At 56.2% G+C, this 13,244-nt stretch overlaps 5 protein-coding genes across 5 annotated transcripts; 3 read left to right on the top strand and 2 right to left on the bottom strand.

Annotated features, from left to right (window-relative positions):
- Window positions 1-148: 148 nt before the first annotated feature.
- On the top strand, window positions 149-1,669 carry N7482_009514 (uncharacterized protein; the record flags this gene model as incomplete). The annotated part of the gene is made up of 2 exons (XM_056691638.1): window positions 149-293; window positions 444-1,669. The coding sequence occupies 2 exons, from the start codon at window positions 149-151 to the stop codon at window positions 1,667-1,669; spliced, it is 1,371 nt and encodes a 456-aa protein (XP_056539344.1).
- Window positions 1,670-4,684: 3,015 nt separating this feature from the next.
- N7482_009513 (uncharacterized protein) lies at window positions 4,685-5,180 on the bottom strand (the record flags this gene model as incomplete). The annotated part of the gene is made up of 3 exons (XM_056691637.1): window positions 4,685-4,791; window positions 4,865-5,081; window positions 5,151-5,180. The coding sequence occupies 3 exons, from the start codon at window positions 5,178-5,180 to the stop codon at window positions 4,685-4,687; spliced, it is 354 nt and encodes a 117-aa protein (XP_056539343.1).
- A 2,113-nt stretch (window positions 5,181-7,293) lies between these two features.
- On the top strand, window positions 7,294-8,178 carry N7482_009512 (uncharacterized protein; the record flags this gene model as incomplete). Its single annotated transcript, XM_056691636.1, has 2 exons — window positions 7,294-7,393; window positions 7,559-8,178. The coding sequence occupies 2 exons, from the start codon at window positions 7,294-7,296 to the stop codon at window positions 8,176-8,178; spliced, it is 720 nt and encodes a 239-aa protein (XP_056539342.1).
- Window positions 8,179-9,258: 1,080 nt separating this feature from the next.
- N7482_009511 (uncharacterized protein) lies at window positions 9,259-10,629 on the top strand (the record flags this gene model as incomplete). Its single annotated transcript, XM_056691635.1, has 1 exon — window positions 9,259-10,629. One exon carries the CDS (start codon window positions 9,259-9,261, stop codon window positions 10,627-10,629), a length of 1,371 nt encoding a protein of 456 aa, XP_056539341.1.
- A 226-nt stretch (window positions 10,630-10,855) lies between these two features.
- Window positions 10,856-12,351, bottom strand: N7482_009510 (uncharacterized protein; the record flags this gene model as incomplete). Its single annotated transcript, XM_056691634.1, has 2 exons — window positions 10,856-11,792; window positions 11,846-12,351. 2 exons carry the CDS (start codon window positions 12,349-12,351, stop codon window positions 10,856-10,858), a joined length of 1,443 nt encoding a protein of 480 aa, XP_056539340.1.
- Between the last annotated feature and the right edge of the window lie 893 nt (window positions 12,352-13,244).

Below are 13,244 nucleotides of genomic sequence, written 5' to 3'. Positions count from 1 at the left end.
ATTGATTGCCTTTTCCCCACGCTTGACCGCTCTTGTTCCTCACACCGGGTGGCCTGATCCCATCACAGTTCCTCTCTCTCATCATCTCTCTTATTTCTATCTGTACCTCTCCCTCCCTCCCCCAGTCCTCCCCCCTATCTCTGAGGCCATGCAACCAAACCACTGCGACCTGCTCGGTCAGGTGCGCGAACCCAGAGCCGCAAGTCAACTGATGCGCGATGGCCAGCCGCGCGAACAGAATGGCCGAAGTGGTCAGCCCCGGTTGTCCGGTGCGGCGCCCATGAGATCAGAGGGTATGTTAAGCCCTTTTATACTCGGTCTCTGCACTTTTATCTCTGACCCCTCCTTCCCCCCGGCCCCCCTCCTGCCGATCGTGTTTCGTCATGGATAAACTGTTTCGTCTCGCCCGTGCTTCGCAATGTACTCACTGCAATATTATATAGACTCTTGGATCGAAGTATCATCTCAGCCATCATCCTCATCTCTGTCATCGGCCGCAACCAACGACGATATCATCACCACTGGGCTCCAGGTGGAACATCGCGAGGCAGGCATGTATCAGCACCGAAGTCGCCGACGGCGCATGCAGCATTTGGCTGCCGTGGCCACCGCCCAAGTGGACTACTCGTCGCGGGAGGCCAGTCTGGCGAGCAGCAGCCAGGAGGAATATGAGGAGAGCGAAAGCGAATCAGATCCGCCCATGAGTAGCTCCAACGAGGATATCAACCGCCCTGTCCGACCTACATCGCTACCTGTGCCCCTCGCATCCCCCTCTGATGAAGCCGACAGCGATGATGGAGATGATACATCTACTGCCTTGGGAATGGGTATCAGCCCATCGCCATTTGTCCCTCAACCCAACGTTTTCTCCCATCCACCCAACACAACAGATCCCTCCTGGACTCGACCTTCGGAGTCCCGCCGCTCTCAGCCCAGCGTCTTGTCGAACTCAAGCCGGCGCACTGAGATCCGGCGAGATTCTTACCCCAGCACACGAGCATCTCGCAGATCCCAACAGTCCCAGCACAGCCCTTACAATATGATCTCGCCCTCCCATCACGCCGACCACGATGCCGCTCTTCGTGCCAGTCTCTCCACCCTCCTGTCCTGTGCAGCCGCTGCCCGAGGGCTACCCAAGACAGACTCCCCACACCTGCAATCCAGCCCCTCAGGCGCAGCCCCACCAGCCTCATTCCGGCTTGTCGGCGAATCCGTCGCCATGGGCGAAGAGAGCGGCGAAGAGCGTTCCTCCCCAACCCGGTGTACAGAAACCAGCCCCTCAGTGGGTCCCGCCCGCCGCAGACCCCTCGTGGTGCCACACGGCCCGTCCACGTCAAAAGCAAAACGCCGCTCCGCCTCTCCCAAAGACCGCAGCGCCGCTACCAAGAAGACTCGCCGCGCAAGTCTGTCCGACTCGACGGCCCCCATCAGCCCCACGATCATGACGTGGGTTATCAGCGCGGGTGTCGTGGTCCTCTTTTCGGCTATCAGCTTCTCCGCTGGATACATGCTCGGCCGAGAAGTTGGGCGGGCTGAGATGGGCGTGATGGGGGATGGCGGCGTCCCGGGTGCGCGGTCATCGGCGGCCTGTGGGCAAGAAGCTGTCCGTGGCAGTCTCAAGAGACTGCGTTGGGGCACTGCCGCTGCTGGATCGGCCAGCTTGGCTTGAATATAATCGATGCCATGTCTAGATATGAATTGACATGAGCCACGATACGACATGTTGATGACGAGAGCTGTTCCGACGACGGGAGACGATGGCATGATGCCCATTCCACCCTTTACCCTCTATATATCTCACGAAATTCTTTCCTTTCTCTTGTTTGGCTTGGGAATATCCCAGATTTCGGTCTTCCCCTCCACTACCCCCTTCCCCCATTTTCCCCATTGGTTTCCCACTGTTCTATCTCGACTGTCAATTTTTTAGTCCATAAATGAGTGCCGGGCAGTTTGTTGCCTGATAACCCCCTGCCTGCTAAAATTTGGGTGATATTTTCTGTCGTTGAGTGGCTTTCCCGCTCTGGTGCTATGGAGTTTTGGATGCCTCCTGTTAAGGGGTCGGTTGGTTGTGGTCGTGGTTCCGTTATGATGTTGATAGTGATGTTGTCAGGTCGACTTGAATCTATACCCTCTCTGATTTGATCTCTCTTGAACTAGCTAGGTATAGAACAGCATGAGCCGATACATCGATCACTCACGAAGGAGAATGGAGACCACGTACACTTTGGATATGTAAAGTGACCAGCCGGCGGACGTACCGTACCGTAAACGGAGTCACAGTCGAGGTGCACAGGCAGTAAAAGAGGCATACGATGTCCCTGAAATCCAAGTCCGATTTCCGATTCCCGTTCGAACCCCCCATCCCAACGCCTAGCATAATCCAGACCTGTTCTCCTCTCACCAGCCTCTTTCTCTCCCTCTCATCCCAGTCAAGTCACAAAAGCCCCATCGATATCCCCCCTCATCCAAATCCACATCACTAGCCGCCCTTGCACGTACTTTCCAAACTTTTCCGGTAGGATGATCGTCATCACCAGCACCACATCACAATCTGAACCATACCCAACGCCCCAAAGAGCAAATACAACCCTCCTCTCATACACCCCACCATCCACGCGCAGCACAGCGTACGCGTGCCAATCATGCCCCGGGAGGAACAACGGGGGCACTAGTTCTGATTTACCATGGTGGGTTTGGATGCAATGCGACGGGGCGAGCCGAGGGAGCAGCAGGGCTGACGCAAGGGAGTGGATGCACGAGGCTAGGCTGGACCGTGGATAGGGCACGGCGCCGTACGGTACTTACCCTCGCCTCGGTGTGCATGGCGTAGTCTAGTCTATGTGGTCTGGTCACGCTGGGGGTTCACTTTCCCAGCGCAGAGCCCGGGGGGATTAGCGGTTAGATCGAAGGTCCGTGATAATCATGATCTGAATCGATCATGGTGATGATTCTAAGGGTCTGGCCGGCCTGAGCGACAAGACTAGCCGGTGGCCTACTTTCTACTTTGTAGTTTTGAGTTAATGATTGTGGATTCGGGTCTGGGTCTGGGTCTGGGGAGTCTGGGTATGGTGCCGGTGGGGTTTGACACGGAGGGTTGCACAGCAGGGTTCGAGCCCCCAAGCGCCCACGGCTTTCACCTCTTGGGGTTTGCAGGTAGGTAGATCGACGGATAGATTGAGAACCGGTGGTGGGCTGGAGTTTGTAGCAGTGTGGCTAGTGAAAAGTCAGTTATCTCAAATATCTCAAATACCTCCAATATCTCCAGTATCTCAAATATCCTTGCACTCCCCCTCTTCTATATCCGTGATGCAGCCTACACTATTGATCTGCACGGGCCGGTTCTCGCACATATCGCGGAGTCGTGCCTGCCCGCCAAACACGCACGCACTATGAGTTTGGGAGATTTCCTAGTCGTCCTGGATGACGAACGGGATCACATTCGAAATCATAGTCTGCAGGGTGCAGTATAGTTTAATCCGTCGTGTCCCACTTTAGGGTATAATGTGGCGGTGAGACGAAGATCGCTCTCGACGGGCTCAGCATATACTTCTTCCCCCCCCCCACCTTCACCCTCTCCGCCAGTCAGAACCTCGCATCTCGTCAATCTCACTGTCCCCTGATAGCCCTAGCCCCGCCCGGTCCTTGCCACTCGGCAATTGCGCTTCGGTCAGGGACGAGGGGTACGCGGGGATCGTTGCCTTCTTGGGGCTGGCGCAGGCGTCCGAGGCCCCCGGCATCTGGTTTTGGGTTTCTGGTCTTGGTGGAGACTGCGATCCGCGCAGGGACCGCCAAAATCAAGTCATGGTTGTTTTTCTGGCCATCTGGGCTGGTGCGAACCCGGCTTCCTGGTTAGCAGTCTTGCTTATGGTAGCACTTGCGTGGTCGGGTGCGTGCTCAGTGGTTCTGGGATCAGGGACAACTCCGCTGGGGGGTTATCCTCAGGGCTCAGGGCGGCGGTCAATGATGCGGTGATGTGTGACGCAGTGATGCAGGGGCGAACGGTGCACAACGGCATTGGTAGGTGGCCCACCCGCTCAGATGAGACCGCGAGTGGAAACGGTGATGACGTAGTGCGAGGGAGAGGGAGAGGGAGAGGGAGAGGGGGAATGGTGGTGCGGTGGTGATCCACAATTAAATTGTATGTATTCGTTTATCTCCCTTCATAGAGGGTGCACAATGTCCCTGAGGTTATTACTATAGACATTTCCCATTCGGGGGCTTCCGTATATGCCCAATTCCAACATGCACAGCCCAGGCCGAGCAGTGGTCCATGTACCTGTAAACCCTAAATCCCCCAAACTCCTTGCTAACCCATCGCTGTAATGCCGAATGACAAATTCATCCAATAATCAAAAACGCCATGCCCAAGACGGGGAGTGACTCGCAGCCGCCGATCAAACATATGAGAAAAAGCAAATAGTCACAGGAGTCCCCCGCTCGTTGGGACCCTGAGTGTGGTGGCACGGTCGTGTACCAGTCATGTCCGTGGAAGGACAGTTCAATGTAGTTCGAGACGATTCCCAAGAGAAGAGAACAGAAGAGAACAGAAGAGAACAGAAGAGAAGAAAGCCAAAAGGACCGTGTGTGGGGTATGTATGCTTCGGATAAGGAAGCAATGGAACCCAGATCTCGAGATCGAGATCAAAACAAAAAGAGTAGATCGAGGGTGTCGGGTCTTGTTTGATCATGTAGTGGCCTCGGACCGCCGGCGGTATTTCAAGTCCTCGCGACTAAGAAACCGGCGGAGTTTCGAGAGCTTCGAGAGCTTCGAGACAAAGCGAGAGGGTACATCTGCAGCAGCGCTGTTAGCAGGGACGTTCTAGCCGGATCATCGAATCAACCTAAGCCGGGAAAGGGCACGTACCACAGCCTCGCCGCGCCCAGCACGGCGGCTCTTCTTCAGGAAGCTGCGTCGTGTAGGCGGAGGCCCAGTAGCCTGTGTGGCGGTAGCCGGTGAAGGTGCAGCTGTTGGGGTTGTACCGCGGCTGCAGGGCTGTGACGTGCGGGTAGAGCGTTGCTAACGGGGCGAGTAGCTCGTCTGGGGGTGGTGAGCGTCTGCTGTCGAGGCTGTCGCGGGTAGTCTATAGATGGAGAGTTGATGAGCCGGGGGAAGGGGGTGCAGGCCATGGATCGGACTTGTCCGGACATACATAGAGCTCGTAGTTGGTTTTGTAGATCATGGTGGGCGGGAGGGGAGTCGAGAATGTGTTGTCGGTTGGGATGGGGCGGAGCAACGGACACCGCCGATGGTATAGTTCTTAGGGGAGGCTTCGTGGTCTGCAGGGGGGTTGTGCACAGAGAGACCGGGAACAGGGTGCAAGCAGTACGAAGCCTAGCAGGGTGGGAGGGATTGGGGACGCAGTTGAGCGGTTGAGCTGCAAGCGCGGACGGGGATGCATTTAAAGAAGCGAGATAGGAAGGGAGAGCTGGCTTGCTCAGCCGCAGGGCTGGGCGGGGCAGGGAGGATGATTTGCATTTCTGGACGGGGCTAGTCTGTCTACATCGTCATGACTCCGGTCCAGCGTGTCCAGCGTGTCCAGCGTGTCCAGCGTGTCCAGCGTGGACCAGGTAATCGGGATAGGCAAGCGAGAAAGCGAGCGGGTCCCGCGAGCTGCGGGGCGGTGATTGGCGCAGGGCTCGGCATAAGCGTCGATGGCAGATCGGTCGGGGTGTCCGAGTCCGAGGAATGGGGCAGCCTACGGGGTATGAATCAGGATCATGTATTCCATGGGGGTTTCCCTGGATAAAATGTAATCTCATGCCGATCATTGGCAATACGAGATTCGATCTCATCGGCAGACTCGTTTTCCCGAACACCACAGGGGATCCCTGCACACGGCCCCATCGCTTGCACCGCCATGCCTCCACGCCAGTTCTGCGCCAATTCCACGCCAATTCCACCGCCCAATTCCGGCTCATCTCGTTCCTGCCTGCAGCCCCCTTGCAGCGTCTCGCACCTGGCCACGTTACGGAGGGGGCTATCGTGCAAGAATCTGCGTCGTTGCCGGGCCTAGTTCAGGTACCACGTCACACCTCCTTTCCCTTCTGGGAGTTAATTGGATTCTAGTTCTATGATGTGGTTGATGATGATTCTGATGAATACGATTATGATGATGATTCTAATTATGATGGATATGAAGATAATTCCGATGAATATGATTATATCTCTTTCTCTCAACTCTTCCTAAATCGAGACGGTCATCGCTGTCGATCCCCTCGCGATCTCGACAGAGAAAATCGGCGATGAGGTGAGATGTGCGATCGCCCGAACACACCCGCCGCCCGGACGCACATAGACTTCTGCCTACTCAAACTATCCCGACTCGACCGAGCGAAGTGGGGCCCGCCTGTGTCAGGAATGTCGCACAGGTCAATTGTCGCGAAACGCTCGACCAGTCCGGAGGATGGAGGAGAGCAGGAGAGATGGTCTCAACGGGACTCCAGATGGAGCCGTGCAGACGACCGCGAGGGTGCCGCCCGAATCATCAATATACTTAGAAGTTGACGGACCCTATGAGGAACCAAACTAGTAAAGGCAAGACCAAGACCGGTAACGCGGCACTGATGGTGAGACGGAGATCCCCCGATCTCGTCTTCCAAATCCATCCTGGGTCATTTACATCTTTCCATAGTCGGTGGGCGCTCGACCACGACTATTGGGGCGCTAAGTGACTGTGTTCGGATCCACGCGGCTGATTGGGGGCATCAGCGCTGCTAGCGCACCATCTCCTTTGCGGGCTCCACCGGATAGGAACGGACCAAACTGACCAGGGACTCCCTCGCTCGCGGCCGGAGCAAGGCCTCAGCCACACCCCTTGCTATTTAGGGATAAGCGCACGAGCCACACGTTCGGCCACGCCGTGGCTGGTGCACCGGATCTACCGAGACCGAACGTACCCGAGCAAACTCAAAACCTTAGGCGGGTTAGGCTTCAACTGTGGCTCAAGCTGGCCCTGTGGCTTGACCATTTGTCGCCTTACTCGATAGCGCTTCATGCCTGGTCCACCTGCCCGTCAACCCCGAACTAGTCCGCCCTTGATCTTCAGATGTGATCCTTTCTGGCATCACACCGACCTGGGGCCCCTTCGGTCTGCCCGTGTCCATGTCTCCGGCGGGGAGCTATAAGGTGTGGCTCTCCTCCCCCTCTGAGCTTGGATTGCATAGTTCCTCCCCCCCTCCTCCATGATCAGTATCTGTATCACGATCCTTATCACTATCACTACCATTATTTCCTGGTTTACAGATTGCTGAGAGGCTCGGTCCTTGTCTCCCAACACATGTCGAGTGCCGACCATGTCACTGAGCATGCAGGGTTCCGGAAGAGAGTGCTGGGAAAACTCTCCACATACGGACGTGCGCGATCGTTGCTCGCGCGAGCAGCATCCCACTACAAGTACGTCTTCTCTGTCACTGACCCCTCGCGAATACCCTGCTCTCTCTTGCTTTCCCCCCCCCCCCCTCCAAACCCCCCCCTCATATCATATCTCATATCACATCCCCTCGCGCCATCCCGTCACCAAAACATGCATTCTGAGACCGTCTTGTCCCCTCCATTCAGGGTCCGTCGAGAGAGACGCTGAACGCTCCTCCGACAGGCGCGAGCCCCGTCCCGTCGACCACGATGAGGGCATGATCGACTCCGAAGCGGGCCCCTTGGCAGATAGCGAGTTCGGTCACCTCGACACCACCGGCTGGTACCCGCACTATACGGAATGCGTGCACTACTTCGTCGAAATCGGCCAGCACAATCCCACCGTGCAATCCCTCGCCGCCTTCATCAATATCCGCCTACCCGCCCAGCGCCCGGAAGCCCCGACCACGAACATGTCCCCGGTTAACGCGCAGTCCGCCCCATTTATCTCGCTGCGCCCCTATGTGCGCCGACTGATCATTACCGCGCAAGATTCCCCGTCGACGATGCAGGCCTTTTTTGGCACCGACTGGCCGGCCGGCGTCGGGTGCATCCACAAGCAGGAGCGCGCCAACTACCTCTTCACCGCGAAGAGCAGCGGCTGGGCCAAAACTAAAGCGGCTTACGACCTCCTCCCAGACGAACAAGCCCCGTTCCTGCGCCCGCTGCGCGATCCCTCCGAGGAGGAAATCCGGACTGCCGAGGCGCGCTGGAGCGAGTGGCTTGCAATGGAGGATTGGATGGTCGGCGCGCGGAGTCCCTGGTAGACGCCTGCTCGTCTCCTATAGGCCGGACGGGGTACAGGGGGGCGCAGGTGACCTGGGATATGAGGCCCCAGCTTCTGGGGCTAGTTATGAGACATGACCTGTTTGCTTGATTTCTTTTGTTTTTTCTTGTTTCCTTTGTGGTTATTTCATCTGTCGGTTCGGCATTTTCCTATGTCATCTTTCTGTTGTGGGAATTAGTGACGTGACGGCCAAAAAGGATTCGGGCTCGTGTCGTCTGGAGTATTTTAGGTCGTGCAGGCGTTGGATCCATGCGCCGTGCCAATTATTCTTTTGATTATTTCGGACAAATAATCCTAGTCAGCAACCAATAAGCCAATACGGAGTCGGTAGTTCGCTATGGAGTACGGGGTAGAGTCGCGACCGTCACTCTACTAGCTAGAACTATACTCCACCCTAGCGCCAACAAAATGACAGTGATCGGCGGATCGCCTGTCAAAATCAATAGTCGCGCACCGCCACAGGCACGGACCGGCCATGACAAATACCTGCATTAGGCATAGTCCAGGTACCTGGACGTAGGGGTACGTCAATTATCATCCAAGCCCAAGGGATTGGCAGGGGTCGTGCACTCCACGGCCCGGCCCAAGTCGTCTAGAAGGCGACGATTTGCCGGGCGGGGTTTAGCCTGGTGGATGAGATGAGACTATCGTGGATGATACCAATGGACTCTCCACCTGGCCCCCCGTCTCCATGACTCACTCGAGCCAAGACGTGTCAACCTGTCACTTGGGGGTTTGCCTTCTAATTTTAACCCGTCTCTCGCGAATGAACTGGCACGATTGACTTCTGCGCCTGCCAATCCTCTACTCGTCTCCTCGTCTCCTCCGCTCCTCAGCTCCTCAGCTCCTGAGACTCCTGGGCGCATCGCCCGTCAATAGTTTAATTGGGACCTGAAGGTACCGATCACCGGGAACCCACGCCGCGGGGACACCAACCCGGTATTCGGGTCCAGCGCTTGCCAGCATCAGCATCCGATCCAGGTTCGGTGCTCGGTCTTGTTCGGTTCAGGTCAGAATCGCGATCGAACATCAGATTCCGCAACACCTGCTCACTCCCACCATGGCCGCGTCCACACCACCGCCAGCAGGAGCCGCGCCCTGCTTCTACGAGCACACCGCGCACTCTATCACCCCCCACCTAACCACGCAAATGCCATACTCCATCGCCCTCCTCCGCCGCATCCAGCACGCCCTCGCGCATCCCTCCAACACCGCCAAGATCCTAGCCACTTTCCCCCCGGGCGCGACCCCTGACGCCGACACCCACACGCCGTGGCTGGCTGCGCGGGTGGATCTCTTCCGCGGCCGTGAAACCCAGATCATCCTCTACTCCAGTCTCGAAGCGCAGTGCACGCTACTCCCGCCGATCGACCCGGTCCCTCGTAGCGAGGACGCCGCATCCACTGCCGCCAATGCGAATGCGAATGCTAATGCTAATTACGCCGTGTCCACTCTTTCGGCCGCCCCGGCGGTCTTGGACCTGGCCCGCGCCCAATTCCTGGCCTTCCTGACACATGTCAAGGCCCATCTGCTGCCCGAGTACCTGTCATCACTGGCAGCCTCGGATCCGGAATCAAGCGCTACGCCTGAATCAGCTGCCCGCTCGCCAGGGGCCAGCATATCCGCATCCCCACTGGGACCCTTGTCGCCCTCCGCCCCATCAAACCCAACCGGCGTCGCGCTGATCCCAGCGCCGGACCCACGCGCTTTCCTCTTCGGGACCTTGCATACAGGTCTGTTCGCGCTGCTGCTGCGCCCGGGGATTTTCGCTCGCGTGGATGGCCCCGCCGATCCGCTGTCTGGCTTGCGGATCCATCGCTTCGATAATCCGCCGTACTACAAGTATTTCTTCAAGAGAGATTCGTTTAGTCCGGGGTCGGGGTCGGGGTCGGAAGTCGCGGAAGAGAATTCGCTGCCACCGGGGTACCGGTATCATGATCGGCGCGGGCGCGAAGGCGTGCTGGCCGAGCATCTGGATCTTGTGCAGAGCCGAACGCATATTCCCCGATCACGGTCACAGTTGCAGACGCTGCCTGGCGTGGCGATTTACTACGATGCCCCCGGGACGGGAACAGGCGCAGATACTCCTACGGACAATAGTAGCGGCGAAGACCAGGCCGAGATGCCAATCGCGTGGGGTTTCCTGGGCGTAGACGGCGCGGTGACGACGCTGCATGTTGAACCCGAGCATCGCAAGCAGGGGCTGGCGTTTTCGTTGTCCAAGGAGGTTATGCGTCGCGGGATGGCGGCTGAGGAGGTCTTTGGGGCGCACCGTGTGGGCATCGTGGATGGGGCGGGCAAGGGTCTTGTGGAGGGGTGGGCGCATGCTGATGTTGCTGGGTATAATAACGCGAGTCGGAGGGTTATGGAGAAGATTGGAGGGCCGGTGTTGACTACGGTGGTGTGGACGGTGATTGAGCTTCTTGATTAATAGATTCGATGGATATACTTTGATGGGGATGGACATAGATGGTAGATGGTACCTAGAATTGGATGTAGAAATGTTTTTTGATGATTATGATCTAAGGAGGTGTGACGCGAGTTGCTGGTCCTTTTCGAAATATATATTGATTCCAATAAGGAAATATCTTGATCATAGAACCGTGGTTATAGTCTACAGCCGACCATGTTACCCATTCGAAAGAAGGTTATCACACTCACAATAATGCACTGGCCTTCCAATCATCTCGTTCGTCCTCGAATTCTTCAATTTCCTTCTCACACAGTGTCGAGAGACCCCGCAATCGAGCGAATACTTGGTCAACTCGAGACTTACTGGCGTCGTAGAATACTCCTTGGTTTTCGGGCTTACTCTCCTCAAGCAGGCGATTCAAGGTGACGAGTAGCTTCGATATATCGCGGATTACCGCACTTTTTTCATGCTTGCCGAAGACCGCGGGCGAGACCTGCAGCTGCTCCGACAGATCGTCCAGCCCGAACACCCAGGCGACGATATCAGTCTGGAGGTCACTGTTTGTTGTCACCCTGGCACTTGTGGGAACATCAAGAGTCTGGAAGATGTTTTCAATCTGGCGGCTCAGTTTCTGTACAGTTGGAATGCCTTCTTCTGGCGGATTGGGCTGAGGTCCACGCTGCTGATGGGCTGACGACACAACGTTCAGTTTCCGTTGGTGCTCTTCGAATTCCTTTTGCCCCACTACCTGACGCGCCTCGTTGATAACTCGGATGCTACTCGGTAACTGGAGAGGCTGCCCACTTGGCCAGGCTGGAGGTGTCCACCGTGATTGTTTGATTTTATGCGATACTACGGAGGCCCGCAAAGGAATTGCTGGAAGTGCCCGTGGAGTGGGTTTAGGAAGAGTAGCCACCTCGAAATGGATCTCCTCCACAGATCTGGTCCCAATGGGTTGGCCTGCGTCTGGTAGTGCCAAAGACGCAGCCATGAATTGGCCAGTAGAGGGCATTGGGCCGTGCGGCCCAAGGGCATATTGGGGCCGCGACATGGTCATACCGGCATAAAGTGTCCGCACCAGCTGGAGCACATTGCTGTTAAATTGAGATGCTTGGTTCATAATCTCATCCAGCTTCTGGGACTGATCTGTGCCATCTTTCTCGATGCGGTTGGTAGCAGACCTGGACAACCCATGTTAGCCTCTATAGCGAAAGAAGTCCGACGCGAGCCCGACCAAATGAATGTATTCAGGAGGAGGTTGATAGAATCGGTGTGCGACTGGAGTTTCGACCGATACTTGCTGAACGAGTCGCCTCGTAGATCCCACATCACCCTCTTCCACTGGATCTTCAACGACGTCTTGGCCGGCTGGGGTGACGGCGCGCCCGTCAGGCTGAGCTGGCTGCCCAATGAAGGACGCGAAGATTCTGTGGCGGCTTCACGGTACTTAGCCGTCGCACTGTCGAGCTCTTGTAGAGTCTCCAGACAGGCCCTGATCATGTATCCAAGCTGCAGATGCATTTGCCCCGCATTGTCACCGGACTCGGCGGGGGCCTGGGCCAAGATAGCTTTATGGTCCCGTTGGAGATGATTCAAGGCGCAATAAAGGCCGAAGAGGGTGTCTTCGAGCTCCTTCAAGTCTCGAGAGGCTCTCTTGCGTCCATCAGTGACGGACGAGAATAGGCGATAGGCTATCTCAGAGCAGAGGATGATATCCCCGATCGAGAAGCCAAATGACATGGTAAGTTAATCCAATATACAGTTTGATGGAGAATTACAAGGGATTGATTCAAATAGAATCGGCTTGAAGCGATAGGTTTGACTTAAGATGTCATCTCTCAGCTGCGCGGCAGACGATGGGCAAGATCAGAAGGCCCCGTGCACGGCTCTCTCAGAAGCTGTCCAATCAGACGCTGGATGGTGATTGGGCATTCAGATACTTGGTTCAAACTCGAAGGAATATACATGGTAAGTGCGTGTCCTGAATTCTCTGTTCTGCAGATTTTACAGGTCGTGTCAGATGATTTGGGGACGGCGCCATGCTACACGGTCCAAGGCAGATCCCAGTACTTCTCCATCGCGGGCCCCGCCTTGCGGCACTCCACTTCTTCATTTAGGAAGGGTATCCGGTTGACCTCGCCTATACTAGCACTCTCTTTTTCCTAGCTAACAAAAGAATCGAGCATACATCAAGATAGACCACTGCTATTTCGACGCGCTGGGCTTTGTGGGTAGGGCCCAGCCCCTACTTGCAAGTAGACCTTTTTCGTAGACCTACGTAAATAGATATGCCAGTCTCGAGAACAACCGCCCAGCCAGGGCTTTTTCATGTACGAGTGCATCCATACTAGCTATGCCATGAACAAGCCCCGTCAGTCTTACGTACCCCATTCGAGCCAGGGTGAAATCTCCGCAAGAGAGGTCTAGACTATGCCAACGACCTCGTGCCTTCGCTTCAACTTCCGCTCAGGAAAATAGGACCGATCCTATCCCCACAGAGATTGTGGAAGAAATCTTGGGGGAGGTATCTTGTGCCAAGACCGGCGCGGGGTTAGTTTACGACTGGTCTAGATGGGGTTTGCAGAGAGGAACTATGTTTAAGAAACCCAGAGTCTCGTTATTCGTTGTGTCGG

Source organism: Penicillium canariense, assembly GCF_028826845.1.
Source record: "Penicillium canariense strain IBT 26290 chromosome Unknown utg000007l_segment0_segment0, whole genome shotgun sequence".
NCBI lineage: Eukaryota > Fungi > Ascomycota > Eurotiomycetes > Eurotiales > Aspergillaceae > Penicillium > Penicillium canariense.
The sequence above is the reverse complement of the archived record's forward strand: the minus strand, read 5'-3'. Positions and strand labels throughout refer to the sequence as shown.